The sequence below is a fragment of the Papio anubis genome, chromosome 6 (genome assembly GCF_008728515.1).
Source record: "Papio anubis isolate 15944 chromosome 6, Panubis1.0, whole genome shotgun sequence".
Taxonomy (NCBI): domain Eukaryota; kingdom Metazoa; phylum Chordata; class Mammalia; order Primates; family Cercopithecidae; genus Papio; species Papio anubis.
The window spans coordinates 153641212-153661060 of NC_044981.1; the positions used below are offsets into that span (position 1 = coordinate 153641212).

Below are 19849 nucleotides of genomic sequence, written 5' to 3' on the forward strand. Positions count from 1 at the left end.
TATAGACAGCCAGGCCTATATCTTTCCTGGGACAAAGCTTACCTTTTTCAGCATGTATGTTTCTACGTTTTCATTTCTAAACCAATTTTATATTTAGTAAGATGAGGGAAAACTTGGACTGCTCACGAATAAGCTTTGTGGCAAGGACTCTTTGCTGAGGGCACTAAACAACTTATTGCATGAGGATTCCATAAGTGAACACACAGTTTGGATCTTACTTCCCATTGGGCTTTGAATGTGTGTGCAGCACAGGAGGAAGAACGTCTGCCATGGCTAAACAGGCAGCATTTTAGTGATGATTTGTACCCTTCACGGGACGTAGACAACTGAGTGTGCATACAATAAATATTATTGAATGAAGCAGTGAGCAAGGGAATAAATGAACCAATTAACCAGATGATCCCAGAACTAATGCTGTAGCCCAAGCACCAGCAAGGCAGCCACGATCTGGACAGGCAAGGCATGGCTCACAGCTCAGCAGTGGAAGGCATGGGATCAGATCCCAGGGCACCTGATTCTCTGGCCTAGAATTCTTTCCACGGATTTATGCTACCTCTCTTTTTGGGCACCTGTGCAAATGAATTTCCAGTTAACTGGATAAGTACAAAGAATTTTGTTTTTAATAACTAAGTCACCGATCAACTTCCCTACATCCATATACCCTGAATGAGTATTCTAAGCCAATCACCATCAGCTCATAGCCTGGCAGTAACGTACTTAGGGGTTAGCATATGACCCAATCCTGGACATTTGGGCATGAGAAATTTGCTGAGTAGGTTCTGGGACTCCTTGCTCCTAAGGAGGAGACACAAAGCCAGGGTTTCCCTTCTTCCCTGGGCACTACTGTGTCTTACTGTGGCACCTGGAACTGCTGCGGCCATCTTGCTACCAGTCTGAGGATGGGGCAACACTGAGAATGGGGCAGCAGAGAGATGGAAAAACCTGCACATTTCATGATCACACGAAGCCCCTGAATCCACCAACTCTAGAGCTTGCCCATCTGCAATCTTTCAGGGAAGTAAGATAATAAATTATCTTACGGTTTAAACCAGTTGAGTTAGAGGTTCTGTTAGTTGGAACTGAAAGCATCCTAAGAAGTTCAGACCAGTTTTTGATAGAACCCTTTAAAAAGAGAACATCTGCTGCCTGCATTCCTTAAAAAATAATAAATCATAGGAAATAACATTCCTTTAACCAGTCACAGATATCATTCTGCTGGCAAATACCGAGCAAGGCTATAACATAATAATGCCCCTAGTTGCCTTAGTAATGCATATTGACATAAATAATCAAATACTCTATGCGAACAAGTTCTCAAACTTTTCAGTCTCAGAATCCCTTCACACGCTTAAAAGCATTACTGAAGACTCCAATTAGCTTTGGTTAATATGGATGATATCTAGTGATATTTACCATATAAGACATTAAGACAGAAGTTTAAAAAATCTTTATTAAAATAACAAACCCAATACATGATAGCATAAACAACTTCTTAATGAAAAACAACTATATTTTTAAAACAAAAAAATTAGTGGCAAAAGAAGCAATGTTTCACAGCTTGCGAATCTTTTCTATATCTGGCTTAACAGAAGACAACTGGATTCTCAAATCTGCTTCTGCAAAATCTGTCATGATATACATTGTTCTGGTTAGAGTGTATGAAGAAAATAGGGCCTCCCAGAGACACGCGGTTGGAAGAGGAAACAATGTAAGCCTTCAAATACTTTTATTTGATACTACAAGAAAATCTGACAAGTTTCTTAAAGGTTAGTTTCAATGTACAACTGAAACTATCAATGAACTTCTCATACTCTCTTATCCATTGATGCATGCCACACTTGGAATGAATGCTTTTTACCCATGCATGAGTTTTAACAGCATGTATTGGTCACTTGGAAAATACTGGTTCACCCAGATATGATGATCTTCTAAACGGTAACATATCTCATTACACATCAAAAAATCACATTTGTTAAGATTGCTACTGATCTCATTAAAAAATCTTAAGTATTGTTCATGGTGGTAGATACACGTTTTCAAAAATTCTCATTTTCACTTAAAAGATCTAACTTCATCATTGGTAACAAATACTGTAAACTGTTTTTCTTGAAGTGACAAGCTTACTTTGTTCATTTTTGAGAAAGTGTCTGTCAAATATCCAAGCCCAAAGAAACACAGTTTGTCTGTCAGTCGTTATTTCAATTGGTGTTCGGTGAAAAAAAGCAATGAGTTAGCTCACAAAAAAAAAGCAATGAGTTAGCTCACAACTTAGACAATCACCACACAAGTCCTTTTCCTCAAGACAACCATAGTACTTTGAAATACAAGTTTTATGATAAGCAAGAAATGCTTTATGCATATTTTCCATTTTATCACAAAGCATACTAAAAAGAGTGCATTCAAGTGTTGATAATTTTTACTGCTTTGTCAAGACTTAATAAAACTGGCATTTTTTTCTTTCTCTTTCTCTCTCTTTTTTTTTTTTTTTTGCTGTGAGTGTATAAGAGTGAAGAAAATAATGATCACCAATACACTTTGGTGCCACTGCCTTGCTATCACAGACCCAAGGAAAGGGTCTTGGAACCAGGGCCTGCAGACCACATTTTGAGGACCCTTGCTTTATGTTTTCTATCTTTTCCCTCTTCTTCCTTTGGTGACAAGTTGCTAGCCATTTGCTCACATGGATATTTGCTACTCTCTCCATGCTTCCTGTGGGTGCTCCTCCACTTTTAGCTGAACCCAGTAGGTGCCCAGGTTAGGTAAATTCCAGATGCCTGGCTCAGCAGATTGTGTTATTGGACTTCCTGTCTGAGTCCCAAAGAAATGAATCTGAATGCCAGCTTTACTACTTAAAAGTAACTCTGATCTGCTCTGTTCAGAACAGAGGGCTCAGAAATAACACCACACATCTACAACCAGCTGATCTTTGACAAACCTGACAAAACAAGCAATGGGGAAAGGATTCTGTATTTAATAAATGGTGTTGGGAAAACTGACTAGCCATATGCAGAAAACTGAAACTGGACCCCTTTCTTACATCTTATACAAAAATTAACTCCAGATGGATTAAAGACTTAAACGTAAGATTTACAACCATAAAAATCCTAGAAGAAAACCTAGGCAATACCATTCAGGACACAGGCATGGGCAAACACTTCAGGACTAAAACACCAAAAGCAATAGCAACAAAAGCCGAAATAGACAAATGGAATCTAATTTAACTAAAGAGCTTCTGCACAGCAAAATAAATGATCGTCAGAGTGAACAGGCAACCTACAGAATGGGAGAAAATTTTTGCAATCTATCCATCTAACAAAGGTCTAATATCCAGAATCTACAAGGAACTTAAACAAATTTACAAGAAAAAAACAAACAAAAAAAGTGGGAGAAGGATATGAATAGATACTTCTCAAAAGAAGATATTTATGCGGCCAACAAATATATAAAAAAGCTCATCATCACTGGACATTACAGAAATGCAAATCAAAACCACAATGAGATACCACCTCATGCCAGTTAGAATGGTGATCATTTAAAAGTCAGAAAACAACAGATGCTGGAGAGGATGTGGAGAAATAACGCTTTTACACTGTTGGTGGGAGTGTAAATTAATTTGACCATTGTGGAAGACAGTGTGGCGATTCCTCAAGAATCTAGAACAAGAAATACCATTTGACCCAGCAATCCCATTATTGGGTATATACCCAAAGGATTATAAATCATGCTACTATAAAGACACATGCACATGTATGTTTATTGTGACACTATTCACAATAGCAAAGACTTGGAACCAACCCAAATGCCCATCAGTGATAGACTGGATAAAGAAAATGTGGCACATATACACCATGGAATACCAGAAAGCCATAAAAAAGGATGAGTTCATGTCCTTTGTAGAGACATGGGTGATGCTGGAAACCATCATTCTCAGCAAACTAACACAGGAACAGAAAACCAAATACTGCATATTCTCACTCATAAGTGGGAGGTGAACAACGAGAACACATGGACACAGGGAGGGCCTGTCAGGCGGCTGGGGGCTAAGGGAGGGATAGCATTAAGATAAATACTTAATGTAGATGACGGGTTGATGGGTACAGCAAACCAGCATGGCACATGTATACTTACGTAACAAACCTACATATTCTGCACATGTATCCCAGAACTTAAAGTATAATTAAAAAAAAAAAAAATGAACTACTGACCCTCTCCAGGACTCTTCTTACAAAAATCAGAGGATGGAATCGGATGATCTCTAATCATCTTCCAGTTCTCAAATTTCATAGTCCTAATACACTAAACACGCACATGCAAACACACACACTCGCGTGTGCACACATGTGCACACATTATGGGACATCCTGAAAATGCCATATTGCACCTCTCCACACAAGTCTGATTATCCCTTTGTATCTCTAGAAGTCATTAAAGAGGGGTTTTGGGAATAAATAAGTATGTGAATAATTCAGATTACACCAGTTGAGTTTCTTATTATGGGACTGCAGGGAAACATATCCAAGGTTCCAGGTAAAAAAACAAAAATTAAAGGTTAAACAATAAATCTAATAAACTAAATTTAATCACCTATATGACTTATAAACAAACTAGTAACTGATTCTGTTATAACATGACAAAGTCTAAGAGTTAAAACTGTTCAAAACAAGTAAAAGCAAAATCTTTAGGTCAATAGGAATAAAAATGAACAGATAAGAGTGTGCAAAACAAAGTTACTGGCCTAAGAAGCTTCAATATAATTTTATGTAGAGTTGTCAAAAGCCATCTAAAATTATATTTTTTTGTTCTTTTTCTATCTGTTAAACATTTACTGATGCTTCTGAGATTATCAGAACAATTTTCCTAGCTCTATTCTATTATCAAAAATAAATGTATTTGAGCACACTAACTCTATTTAATTTACTTTTGTATGTTCAAATCACATGATAAATGAGATACCAGTTTAGCTATTTATGTTTTGAAATAAACCTAAAAGAATTTTATTTTAAAAAACTAATACATTTCTCTGACGTATAATGCTTTAAAAGCATGAATTGATTTTATGTTGACATTAATACATTTTTAACATAAAGAGTAAAATAAAATTGTTAAGAAAGTCAAGAGAGTCTCAATTACTTTTCTGTTCTGAATGAGGACAGGATACATTTTATTCAGACATTTCAGGATTTAATTAGGATTCTGGTGACATCACACATACGGAATAGAAACTGTGACCCTTTAGTAACGGATGTAAAACCATCTTATAAAGAGTGTTTTTGCAAGTTAACAGAAAGTGGGTTTGAGAGGCAAGGTTTTTAAGAATACACAAATTTCTACTTTCCAAGTAAGATCAAACCACAATAGTTTTCTAAAATCATAGGATTCTAAAAGTAAGTTAAACATAAAAACAAAGCAAATCCTCTTTTAGAGCTTCATGTATTTGGAAACAATAGGCAAATGCAAATCAGGAAATCATGGTTCTCTTCTAGTTCTGTTGATCAAGGGACTTCAAGAGCTAATTACCTATGGGAGGAAATTGTCTCATCAAGAGCTTCAGACATTTGGTAGCAGTAGGGAATCTAAAATCAGAAAACCATAGTCCATTTTAGCCTGTCCTTCTAATACAATGTGTAACTTAACTAATAAGGACGGCAGTAGTTCGCCAGTTGGGAAAATCAAGAGATGTCTGCCCAGAACTCTGAGCTGCTACACCTAAAACTGAAAATAAACCATAGTAAAGTAAAAACTCACAAATACTTACCATTTGCCTTGCCATTTGCTCCAATTTGTTAACCCTTGCATCTCTCCCTCACAATTACTGCACAAAATTCCTACAAGAGTTAAAATTGTTGAATGCCAAATATTCCTCATTCATAATTTAATGTTATTAGTATCTGGGGATATAAAGACAGATAGGCCTTGCCCTCAAGAACTCAAAGTCTCTTTAGATTAGTTTTAGATTAACAATACCACATAGTGGGTTCCATTTAACAAGGACTTTCTGTTCCCATAAAATTGGGAGGGATAACAGAAAGATGTTTATAAAACATGAGCAGATCTTTAATCATGAGAATAGAATGCAACTGATTTCCAAAGTATGATTTCTCAAATTTCTTCATAAGACCCTAAGGAAAATAAGTAATAATATCAAAATACTTAACATGGAAAATTACTTATATAATATTAAAAGATCCATTGGCAAATTTTAAACACAATTTGGACTTAATGGAGTTTGTACTTTTTAAGGTTCTGAGTAACACGCAAAGGGCAGTGTGACTATATTTAAACACAAAATTGAAATGCGTTTTCTTGTATTTCAGCCAAAAGTTTATCTTAACTGAAAAGACTTCTAGTATATGCTTAGAGAAGACAAGGGCTATAAATACATCGTACCTGGACACTCATCTTCGTTGTACAAAAGGAATGGCTGTCAGGAAGCCACGGTGACACAGCACAAGGCTCAATAATCACTCCATCTGCCCCAAATCCTCCCACTCACCTTCCATACACAAAACTGATGATAATTTGGTAAACTAACAAAATAATGAAAGGTTAAACCACTAAAAAATGTGGTTCTGGTACACAGAGCAAGGAAAACCAATGAGTAATACTCCTCATATGACCACATTAGATATCTAAATCTGCTCCCCCAGATTAACCTGGCTCATGTAAAAGGTAAGAGTGTCTTATGAGACAAGAATACATTTAAAAACCATAAAGTCTTCATCTCTATCAGTAAAGAATGTTTTCCCTTTAATCTGACATGAATCCTTAGAAAATGTTTAAACACAAATGTTAAATAATCTATTTAACTTGGGCTCCTTTAGTTTAGAGAAAGTTAAAGAAATTTAACTTACTTGCTTTTTAAATCAAGAGCCGAAAAAACCTAAATTATTGAATCTCTCTAATGTAAAATGAGGCTCAAACATATCTTAGGTTTCCCATTATTGTCTGAAACTCACCACCTTAGCTCCCAAACTTGCCCTTGTTGTATATTTGCTATCCTGGCAACTTGCCACTATAGCTGGTCAATCAAGCTATAAAACCCCTGGTCTCTCAAATATGCCTGAAACCTAATCCACTAACAAGTTTTTGAGAAGACTTATAGATTCTACCTTTGTAAAAGAAATACCCCATCTCTATTTCAACTGCCAACAGCAGACTCCAATCACTTTCTTGTCCTGATGTTTTCCAACAGATAGGTTGTTTGTCGCCCTTCCTCGAATCCACTCTCCACACTACTTCCAGAGTGACCCTTCTAAAATGCAAATGGAAGCCCACCGCTCCCCCGTTTAGAACGCAGATTGTAGGATAAGAGCAATACTCTCTCCCTTAGTATCTCTTCCGGATCTTGTTTCTACCTGTCCCTTGGATTAAACACACTGAACGATGCATGGGTCTCCAAAAGTGGTGCAACAGGACCACCTCCCCATGTGAAGGGGGTACTTAAGCTCTGACATGAGCCCGTGAAAGCTGTTGTACATGGTATGCTTTGTACTCACCAAAATAAAATGGGCAATACGTTAAATTGTGAAAAAACAAAACAAAAACAAAAACAAAAACAAAAAAATACCCAGTCGTTTTAGATACCGTAAGTTAGAAACATGAGCACCCATAACTAAATTTCATTTGTCATTCCATATGTGCTAAAAACATCCAGGATAGCCCTCCCCCCAAATTTTTACAAATTCACTTTGTTCCAATATATTTTTCTTGTTTAACAATAGCAGATGCTATTGTAGATAGTATTCAAATGAAGAGGCATTCACTTTTTTCAGTTGGTCCTTTATTTGTCTGATGGCTTTTTCATTTTGACTTTCAGCTGGGGACTTCTTACTATTTTCTTCCCTCACATGCTTATCCCAGCTCCCAGTTCAATGGAAATAATGGAAGCCTATTTTCCAAGGCCTGCATTTATTTTATCCACTATAGATGTACGACAGAAATCACTCACTCCTCTTCTCTTTTTGTAATTATCCCCAACAGGAGTCATTCACATGTCTTTCACTCATTCAACAAACAATAAGTGCCTAGATGCCAGGAACAGAGCTAAGTTTTCTAATTCTTGTGGTTCCAGAAAAGATGCATTCTTATAAATCCAAACTGTGAAGTCACCCACAGTAAGAAATACAAGTTGCATGGCAAACTGGAACACACATGCTAAACTTTTGCACAGAAACATAAGTTTCATGAAACAAGACTTACTCATAATATGTGCCTTGTGGTCATACTTTATATTGTATTCAGTTCAGTGCTATTTCATTTCACTGCATAGGCCTACTAAATTAATTTCATGACTAATTTTTAGAATTGTCCGAAAAACACTGACTTAGAATATGTATGACAGGAACTTGTGTTTGGGAGTAATTACTGTATGTTTTTTAGAGCTATAAATACCCTGGAGGGGATACAGAAAGGATAGTGAGGGAGAAAGAAGAAAAGCAAAAGGCAGGCAAAAATACATGGGGAGTGGAGAAAGGTAATTAGAAATAGAAAAGATATCTGGAAAAAGTCAAAGATGGATAAGGGAAAAGAGAAAAGAAAGCAAATGTCAGGATGAAAGAGGAAGAAAGCCTATCTTGGTAATTTCTGGAGTGAGAGGAGAGGTCATATTCCAGTTTCCTTGGGCTGAGGAGGTCTTATCACTTATTATCTCCACCAGTGGAGGGAATTAGCTGATTAATCATTGATCACTGCCTCTGAGCTGCTCTAATCCTTAAACGTTTAAAGACTGTATTCCAGGTGCTTGGAAAAGATAACAAGAATTATCCATTAAGGGGGAAATACTTATTCGGCTTGCTGCACAGAGACCACAGCAGTATCTACAAAGTTCCAGATGAAATCAATGGAGGTTGGAGGTCCGGGGTGTGACTTGTATGTGAAGAATGTGTTATTGAAAATTAACATCATGAAAAGTAAATGAAGTTGAGTTAATCATGGCCATTGTGTCATGCTCATCTCATCAGTGTGAAGAAGGGCTCTAATTCTGTGTGACAGCATGCTCTGATTTATAAAACACTTGCTCTGGTAGAAGCCTACACCAAGGGACATAAACCCAGTCTTGAAGTACCACTTTTTATGAGAGATTCTTAGGGGATAAATGCAACCATATGGTCCTAAAACTGTAAGCACACTTGTTATTATTATTATTATTATTATTTGAGATATAGTCTCACTCTGCAGCCCAGGCTGGAGTGCAGTGGCATGATCTCGGCTCACTGGAACCTCCACCTCCTGGGTTCAAGCAATTCTCCAGCCTCAGCTTCCCGAGTAGCTGGGATTATAGGTGCCTGCCACCATGCCTGGCTAATTTTTGTATTTTTAGTAGAGATGGGGTTTCACCATACTGGTCAGGCTGGTCTCGAACTTCTAACCTCAGGTGATCCACTCGCCTCAGCCTCCCAAAGTGCTGGGATTACAGGTATGAACCACCATGCCTGGTCAAGCACACTTGTTTACCCTGCATTACATGTCAGTTTATCCTGAGCTGGAAGAATCCTAAAATACACAGTATTTATACAAACTCTGTGTTATATTTTGAACTATTTCTTAGAGGTGATTTTTAAAAGAGACATATTCCTGGAATAGGTGAACCATAGAAGAGCAAGCACTAATGATATGTGTTCATGCCTTTTTAACCTACCACTGATTGGCATTTGTTGCTTAGTTAAAATCTCTCAAGAACTGGTAGGAGTGTAAAATGAGAACACGTTGGTCTTGCATGAATATAGTGAATCACCGCCTGGCCCCACAGCACCCGCCCGCCAGGCACAGCAAGTCCTGCCACTCCAGTCCTTCTCACCTGGCATTTGGTCACAGGTGCAGTAGAGGCAGACTGAAGGGGAAAAAATGCTAATAACTTGGTGTGTTTGCTTTTTCTTTTTCTCTCAGAAGGCAGCAGGGAAACAAAGAAACAGGAGGGGCAAAGGGTTTACAAGGAAGAAACACAACAGAGAAAGAACTAAAAAGTGTTCAAGGATGCCCCCTTGAAAACCAGTGGGACACGGACGGAGCATTCTAGGGATGCTCATGGGGCCTCAGCCAGGCCCTGATGGTCATGGGTGTGATTGGGGGTGAGAGTCAGTGCATTTCAGTAAATATTTACTGAGCACTCAATTTAAGTTACTACTCTAGAGACACAAAGATGAGTTGCCCTCTAAAAATATACAACCTTGTAGGATTATAACAACCCTAAATATCAGCAACACTGATCCAGTGATGGCTAAACAACCTCCATGTGATGTTACCAAATGAGTCAAGCAAAGTATGCTTGCCCAGGAAACTTAAGTGTGTCTACATTAGGGACAGTATGTTAGGTACTGAGGAAAGAATAAAGGTATGTTCTCCTTAAGTATCTTTTAAAACTCAAGATCAACAGAGAAGAAATATTAGAATTTCTGAATATTTCTGAATATACAGGTGTCTACAAATCCAGGTCATGTCAGATGCCCAAAATGAGGTCTGTCAATGCTAATAATCCAGCATTGCTACCCCAGTGACTGGAAAGCAGCTGGTAACAACAGGCACTGGTAGCTTAGTGATGGAGATCATGGACTCTGGAGCCATCCTGTGTAGGTTTAAATCCTGGTTCCTCTACTTGCTAGCTGTATGATCTTGGGCAAGTTACATAACTTCTCTGTCCCTCAGTTTCCCCATTTGTAAAATGGAGATGATAATAAGATCTACTTTACAGGGTTATTGTGAGAACTTAGAACAGGCTATGGTACACAGAACAGTGCCCATCACACAGTGTGTTCGGTCAATGTTGGCTGATGCCATTTCTCCCTGATCACTACCCCTATACTCAGGGAGGGGTTATGACTCACAGGGAGGGGTCACACTCACACAAACTACAGCTTAGGGTGTTTGGGCTGACAGTACAGACATTGACCAGTTTGGGGTTTAACATCCACTTCTAAGCAATGTCCTGCAAGACTGTGGTTGAAAGCGTCCAGCTGTCCATCCATGTTTCTGCATGCTCATTTCAAGAGCCCCTGTTCCACTGGCTTCCTGCCAATTATTTACTGTCAATATTTTTTACATTTGGTGTTATAAATACTTCATATTTAGAAAAGAAAAAAGTGGTTTCTTCACAATTTCAAGAAAAACTGGTAAGATGAACTATCCAGAGATGAGTAGATGCGTATGTGCATGAACTTAAACTTATTACGACTCTTAAATATACTAGAAAACAAAACATAGCAAGAGGAGAATGTCAAGAATCCCCTATAAATGCAGTTTCTCTTGGTTGTGGCATAGCTTTAGAAATCTGAAAATGAATAGTCAACATTTTAAGAACCTGGCTAGAAAGCACGTCCCTGTGCACACGTGCGTGCACACACACACACACACACACACACACCCCGCAAAACACCAGAAACAGTCTTGGGCAGTTGCCATGACAACATAATGCTGAGCTACCAAGCTCTTTGTTATCTTGCTGAAAATGCTGTATAAAAACACCCTTATGACAGATTCTTTACTAATTAAGTGGAAAAGGTTAAAGAATTCTAGATCCACGTGGTTTTCATCTATACTAGGACTCAAAGGCAAATACTAAATATTTTAAGAAAAAGAATGTGAAAGTAGTAACCATAAGATGAATTACAGATCAAATCAGAAATAATGTTGAAGACAACACTGGGGAATGTTTTGCTTTTATTTTGTATGCTATGTTCATTTCATCATCTCCTCATAAGTTGTATCATATTATTTTAATGAAATAATCACTTTGTATAATACAATTTGGTTAATAGAATCTCTTACTAGCACATTTAAAAAGTTTCCTTCCTTGGTCATATCTATGTCAATTCATTTGAGAGCCCATAGTTCCATATGCTAAATAGTTATAACAAAACAAATTGGTCTCTAAATTAATAGGGGCTTATATACCAAACAAAAAAAAGACGAAAAAAAGAAAAAATAGTGTTGGCGAGAGAAAGAAGGATAAACAGCGTTTTTGAAGGCTGTGATAAAATACGGTCTGGAGTTCTTTCCACTTCTCTGATTAGCCATCTCTGTTTCCCTTGTAGGTTTTTCTATGTCTCTGTCTCAGACATTAGACCCAGATCCCTGCCAAGATCAGCCGTAGAATTTTCTCACTGTAGTCTCGCTTCCTAGGCAGTCTCATCCTTAACTGGTGACTTTCTTTATTACTCATGAGCATTTACATCCCCAGCCCAGGTTCTCTTCTGAGTTCCAGATTGGTTAATCCAACTGCCTCCTAAACTTGTCCACTTTGATGCTACATTAAAGGCAAACCAGTCCTCTTGCAGTGCTCCTGACCTCAGGGAATGGCAGTTTTGAATGGTCCTAACACAGACATACTCAATACCTATGTGTTGAATGAGTAGGTGAATGAATGAATAAATCAATCAAAACTGTTACACAAACCAAAAAACCTAAGGGTCATCCTTAATAACACCCTCTTGCTCCCCATTCTCTGAGTCAGGATCTAAGTTCTGTCCATTTCACCACTTAGATTATTTTCCAGATCCATCCCATTCTCAAAATCCCCACAGCCACTAGTCTCTAAAAGGCTTTTGCTGGATTACTGTAACAGTAATTACTATGAGCCATTACTAATAGTAATTACTGTGAGCCATCAATTAAGAACCCGCAGATGTGAGATACAGAGAAGTTAGACAATCAATACCTATTCAAATAAACAATTAATTGATCAAACTGATCAAACTGATTTAAGAAAAAGGAAGAGAACATTTACTAAATGTCAAGTGTATGCCAGACACTGATCTAGATGCCTCACATATACTACCTCACTGAATTTCCACAGTGAATTTTGTTTTGGAGATGGAGTCTCGCTCTGTCACCCAAGCTGGAGTGCAGTGGTGCAATCTCGGCTCACTGCAACCTCCGCCTCCCGAGTTCAAGCAATTCTCCTGTCTCCGCCTCCCAAGTAGCTGGAATTACAGGCACGCACCACCATGCCTGGATAATTTTTGTATTTTAAGTGGCCACAGGGTTTCATGATGTTGGCCAGGCTGGTCTCGAACACCTGACCTAAGGTGATCCATCCGCCTCAACTTCCCAAAGTGCTGGGATTACAGGCGTGAGCTACCGTGCCCTGCCCACCATGACCCATTTTATGGAAGCAACTCAACTGAGCATATGGCATCAGAGGGGCCTCTTCTGGTCACAACCCTTTGCTTTGTTAGGTCCCAACAAGCAGTCAGTAACGATGACTATGAAGAGGATGATGACGGTGATCACAACTATTTGAGAACGTATTCTAGACACTACTCTAAGCACTTTGTGTGCATTATTTCATTTGAGTTTCATCACCGTCTTACAAAGTAGGTGCTATTATTCCCTTTTGCAGATGAGGAAACTGAACCACATAGCAGTTAAGTTATTTGCTCAGGGTAAAAAACTGGGAAGTAGTATGATTTGAACGTAGTTCTGTTTATTTAAGACTTCACAAAACAACTGTTTAACTTATAGCAAGTTATTAGAACTGATGGGGATATATAGCTAGAAGAGACAAATCCATCCATATCCTCAAAGGTCTTGTATTAAACTTGAGCATGTCTCCAGGATCAGACCTGTTTCACCATCCCACTTCTACCCAGTGGAGGGCAGAGTTCATGGTCGGAAACCTCCACCAATGCCAAACCCACCTCCAAAGATGCATTTCAGGACCATTAGGGCTGCCAACCTCTTCCCTATCCCTCAGAGACCCAGTTTTCCTCGAGTAAGGTACCACAAGGAGATACTTTGGTGCTTATACTAATTTGGTGACAAGAGTGAATCTTTTTCTTAAAAAGTCTTTAAAGAAAGCCCTACGAGTGGTGTGAATACAAAGATTTCTTTAAAGATCTAATCTAGTACTTACAGTTTTATAACTCCATCTGAGCACCTGGAACAGGGCTGCTGGCTATTCTTGTCTTGTTTATGTTGACTCTGCCCCAACTGAACAAATCTACAAATTACAATGGATAAGAGTAAGCTAAAGAAGGGAGTACTTGCAATTAATTCAGTAGATCACACAAAATGGTGTAAGCTTTCAAATGACAGTAGTATGCTTATTTCAGAAAAGCACCTAAGAGTACCGTAAGTAACATAAGACTGCCTGATTTTAAAGTGGGCTTGTTAAAAGTGGGAAAAGGGATTCTGCTTAAAACGTAAGTCATAACCATGGATAAAAGAATGAAATCAAAAGTGCACGCCATTGAACTTCTATTAACTTAAACATGGTGCAGAACTTGAACAGAAATGTTCCTGAAGCCAGGAAGATGATCTCGCAGAGCCTCACACATCTAAGGGTGACACGTATCTAATGCGTGACATGCAGGAAGCATGGGGAAGCACGCAGGATGGTGCTGGCAGTGAGACAAGTGACATGGAATTCCTTTCCATTTTTTTAACTATTCAAAAATATTTTCTTTGAAGACTATGAAAAAGTTTACCATTTGTTTTTCATTAGCTTTTTAAAAGGTCAAGAAAGTGTTAACAGAAACTACCAATTATTGTATCATTACAGTGCTACTGAAAAACTTTCAAACAGCGTACTTTTATCCGACTTTTATCTTCAGCAAGTAAAAAATGTTGATCCATTTTTTTGGGAAGAATGCCACATAGTACTGATTATTTGTACAGAACTTCAAACTTCCCAAATCAGGTGTACAATCACTGCCAGAGTCTTCTAAAAACTGGCAAGTGTATGAAGCTTTGAGGAAGTAAGTAGAAAGCTTTCAGGTCTGGTCAAATAGCAAACCAAAGACACTAGAAAAGGTGAGGGAAAAGGAAGACACAGACAGCGGGGCTCAGCAATTACAATAAAACTGCAAAACCGAGAAATCCTTAGGAGTCCAAAGGTGGGCAAGGCCTAATGCAGGAAAAACAGGCAGAAGAAAGGGAAGCTGGAAGACAGGCTGCAGAAACCACTTCTAGCGTGTGGTTTCCCTTCTCCACAGTGTTCTGTGGTAGGCCAGGTGGGAGCTGTTACATGCAAGCCAGGCTAGGTCACTGTCTACTACGTGCACAAACATAGCCAGCCAACTGACTGCAGAAATGGGGTGGCACGGGCACCTGCCAATTCAGTGCAGAACTACCTGGACTCTAGCCCTGCCCTGAAACTCTCCCCTTGGGATCAGAGGAGGCACTAAGAAAGCTCCAGAGCCTAGCTGAGCCAAAAGTGGGTGTCAGTCAGTCCCTGAAAATCCCCTGGTCACCCTCTGGCACAGTTACCCCACAGATACTGATGGAGGGAGAATTCCTCTGCCTACTGCAATGCCCATGGCAGATGGAGAGGGGACATGTTCCAGGGCAGGCAAGGCAGGGAGGGAGAAGCCCAGTAAGGGGAGTGTGCCCACAGGAAGGGGTACTCACAGGGAAAGAATTGGTCAGTCCCCTGTTTCTCCCCTTCCCCCGAGGTCTGCATCATAAGCAGAGGCAGCTGATTATGATCAAGAGAACAAAAAGCAGGGAAGAGCCTAAAATACCATGGTACCCAGAAACACAGGCTATGACTCCCGGATAAGGCACTAAATGGCTCTGCTTGCTGCGCTGTTAGCCTATAAAAGGGGATAATATCTTTTTAATCTACTACAGAACTGTCTGAAGAACAAACAAAAGAGTGTAAAGTGTTATATAATGAAAGGAGGTATTATCTTCAGAATATCAAACACAGAATTTTATTCTAGGACATGGGTTCCTCCCTCCCCTGAAGTAACCCCTTCAATCCTTGGCATATACACTCATGCCCTCTGCAATAAACAAAGTCATATTACTCAGTCACTAACTTCAGATAATTCATTCTTCAGGCAACACGGTTTGTAAAGGCCCACTTCAACTACCACAGAGTCTGGCTACAGAGTTCTGACAGCCATGATGAATAAGTACTGTGTGTTTGTGTGTCAGAGTCAGGAGGGTGTGGCTGTGCTCTGATGACTAAATTGGCTTTCAGTCAATGACGCATATTCAAAAGAGTGCAAGTTACAGGAGCTGCTTTGGCAGTCAGGAAATGCTGGGCATTTTATATTTTATATATAATAGAGTAGTTTTTATTAATTGAAACGAAAAGCTGACAATATCTAATTCAATGGATTCTGTAAATGAAATGCCCTCATTTAAAAATAACTGAAGGTCAGTGCTCATTTTATATTACACAATTTACATTTTACACACACATTTACAAATTTGTATAAGTGGAACTGTATTCATATGCAATAACCAAGTCTTCTAAATCCATGTACTAAGCTGAGGAGGTGTTTGCAATGTTCTCATCAGGCTCATGGGGATTTCTGAGTGAAGGATTCTTTTGAGAATCTGCTATCCTCTCAAAAGGACACACATACACACGAAAATATGCACATGATTTCAGAGAATGCCTTATGGGTATCCCCTCCTTTCAACTAGATTTTCCTAATAAAGGCCTATAACATTGTGAATTAGCACCTTATCATTACTGTTTTCTTTTTCCTCCTCAGTCACCACTCCCACCAGCATCTAGGACCTAAAGTGATGCAAGGTCCTCATTTGTTAACATCTCAGATTTATTTTGTGAGAAGGGACTTTGATCTTGAGGATTTAGAAATGCAGGAATGTACTGGTACTTTGGTTTGTAGTTTACACATGAGCAGTGCAGATACCTGCATGCATCATAAATTTTTATCATTGAGGGGCAGAGTCTCAGGCATTTAGCACTTTAACCCCATATATAAATCAAAGTTTCACAATTTGACCGCCTCAATGCTGAAACTGCATTTTAAGTGGAATTCATTTTCTTCTGTATTGTTGACTATTTTCATTTCTTAGAAGTTATACTAGGCTGGGCACAGTGGCTCACGCCTGTAATCTTAGCACTTTGGGAGGCTGAGGCGGGCGGATTGCCTGCGCTCAGGAGTTTGAGGCTAGTTTGTGCAATACAGTGAAACCCCGTCTCTACTAATATACAAAACATTAGCCGGGCATAGCGGCGTGCATCTGTAATCCCAGCTACTCGGGAGCAGAGATCATACCACTGCACTCCAGCCTGGGTGACAGAGCGAGACTCTGTCTCCAAATTTAAAAAAAAGTTACAGTAGTTAGAAATTACTGTAATTATAAATATTCATTTTTCTTTAATCTCTACATGAAAATGTCTCACCTTGAATAAATGGAGAAATCCTCTTCTGAGAGGCCATCCGAGAGGTTAATTCCATATAGCTCCTTCACGGGTTGGACCACATTCTGGGGTTAAAAAAAAAAAAAAGGAGAACCAGGAAGAAGTTTTAGACATCTAGCATATCAATAATTTCCAAAAGAAAATGAAACTGAATTTTTCCACAAAAGCAATCACAATGTTTCTTTAACCTGTTCATTAAACTTCTTAGTTAACGGTTTTAAAAAAATTTGATTTCCATTTCTGCTAAAAATAGTTCTAGGATTTAAAAAAGCTGTTAAATAATTACTAGCTGTTTTTGTATAATGCAGGAGTTGGCAACCTAATCCTGTAAAAGGCCAGATAGCAAATATTTTAAAAACTTTTTTGCGTATGCTGTCTCTGTTGCAAATACTCAGCTCTGCTGTTATAGTGCAAAACTACTCACATACAATAAGTAAACAAACAGGCATGGCTGGATTCCAATGTAATTTTATTTACAAAAAAAGGCATCAGGCTGGATTTGGCCAATACATCATAGTTTGCCAACTCCTGGAATATGGATTCAGCTCTCGTATAAACACGTTTTTATCTGCCTTACCTATTTCTAAATTAGTTTTGGATATTCTAGAAATCAAATTGCTCCAAAGCTAGAGTTGGTCCTTTGTTGCTTATTTCTATTTGTTTTCCCCAATCTATCAGTAATATTGAATTGAACAGGATGAATTTCCCATTGGGGCCATTCAAAGATTGTGGAGGTATGTCTAAATCCTGTGATCCAGCAATGTGCCCAGTAAGAGAATAAATGGACCTCAAGTGTATGGGCTGATCAAAGAGGGCCAGTATTCATTTGAAAATTCTAAAAGGATAAGAAATTCACCATTACACATGCAAGCAAAAATACCAATTTTATTTTGAAATGAAATAAAATCATGCCTATGCTAAATGTATTCATCTTATGCAGTGCCTCAAACACAACAGTGAGATAATGTGACATTTTCTTGCTCTCAGCCTTTTAACTGAAAGCGGAGTTGTAAAGATCATTTTCCAGGGCCTCAGGCTGGATCCCACAAGCTTCCCTCCCCCGCACCTCGGTCACTTTGGCACTGTCTCCTGCGTCCGTCATCTTCACGGGAGTGGAGCGCTGAGACACAGAGCCCTCCTCTTCCCGATCAGTCCCAGAGTCATCCTCAGAGCTGCTGGACACAGCCTCCTCGCTGGGGGGCGGCGGGGCACTGGCTGCCGTTTTCCGCTGTAATACAGCTTCTTCTCTATTGCTTTTGTTTCTTTTAAAAGAATAATATGGATGTGAAGCATCTTTAAACTAACCCTCAACACCCACTGTCTATCACTCTGTTCCAAAGCCTTAGGCCTAGTGAAGCATAAGAAAATGACTGCGACACTAGTTTCTGGATTCAGGTTGTGCAACAGGGAAAAGGTTCATATTTCTCCATGTCCATGTACTGACCTTATATGAATATAAGCTGTGTTATAAAATCAAAAGATAAATGAAAATTACTTGCAGAGTGTGAAAAAATCTTCTCACCACTTGGTTGCCTTGCCTTCCTTTGGTAACTGATATCATTATTCTCAAAACTTATGGTACAATTATAGAAGACTGTTATGTTTGGGATATTATTAAAATTAGCTATAACTCATAAAAGCTCCAAGAAAAAGTGGGTAGCCAAACCCATGTATATTTCCCTCCCTCCTATAACTTTTTATCAATCATAGTGTATCCAAATAATGAACAACTGATGGACATAAATAACATTTTAAATTGTATTGTGTTATTAGTAAACAAGTGTATTTGCTGAACATTCCCTTTAATAGTAGGGAATAGAAGGGGGAAAATCCTACACTTATAAAAGTATTTACTTTCATTTTAGTGCCAAATTTAAAGAGTAGTAAGAATTCTGTTTTTTAAATTCAGAAGACAATTTATAGTAATACTTTTTGCTTTATGAAAAATGTTTAATATTTCACTCTTTAAAAAATTCTCTATAAGGAGCTAAAAATGCCATAATATTTTGAAATGTTCTAGGAAAGGAAAATGCAGTTTTATGTGACCATGGGTTAGATACTGCAGAAAACAAGCAGACTCTGACCTTTTGCAAGTAAAAATTCAAGTTGGTAATGTTTCTGTGCTACACACTAATACAGCTGGTCATTTACTCATTTGTCCTGGGAATTCCCTGAATTCCAAACTCCTGAAGACCTTCCTTCTTTTAAATTCCTCACAGCATCTGATCAGGGCTTAACATGAGCTATTTAAAGGCTACATATAAAAGCCACAGAAATAGTGTCTCTGGAAAATATCAATATATGTCCCACTGGACAAATCACACATAGCTAGAATACAATTAAGATCCCATACAATTAGGATTCTGCACCTGCAGCCTGACTGGGCTATGTGGCCAGCGTCTAGAAGAAATCTGTCACTGAGACTAGGCAGTCACTGAAGGGGAAAGAGGCTCTCATGCCAGGAAACAACACATTTCACTCCAGTCTCTTAAGCATGAAGATGCAAGCACAGTATGTCTTCTTCTTTACTGGACTGAATAAAATAATAGTCTCCCCCAAAATAATGTTATAGTGATACACAGAAAAATCTATTAAGTTCTGTATCAGGGTATATTTGCTTTTATGTTACTGAGGATGCCAACAAAATAAATACAATAAATATAAAGTTTTACTTAACTATTTCATGTTGGGAAATAGAGAATGCTGAGTTATTTATAAGACATAATATCT

At 38.5% G+C, this 19849-nt stretch overlaps 1 protein-coding gene across 7 annotated transcripts in view; it reads right to left on the bottom strand.

Annotated features, from left to right (window-relative positions):
- FIG4 (FIG4 phosphoinositide 5-phosphatase) overlaps window positions 1-19849 on the bottom strand; it is a 126549-nt gene that overhangs the window by 14573 nt on the left and 92127 nt on the right. For 4 of the 7 annotated variants that reach the window (XM_003898322.5, XM_031667540.1, XM_031667541.1 and 1 more), the window contains 3 exons: window positions 18186-18381; window positions 17102-17184; window positions 13847-13933 (listed from right to left, as the gene is read on the bottom strand). In XM_003898322.5, the coding sequence (XP_003898371.1) occupies window positions 13847-13933; window positions 17102-17184; window positions 18186-18381 (366 nt within the window). Of the gene's footprint in view, window positions 1-5032; window positions 5826-9384; window positions 12329-13846; window positions 13934-17101; window positions 17185-18185; window positions 18382-19849 lie in introns of those variants that run through there. The other 3 variants (XM_031667538.1, XM_031667539.1, XR_004184454.1) reach the window with 3 other exon arrangements.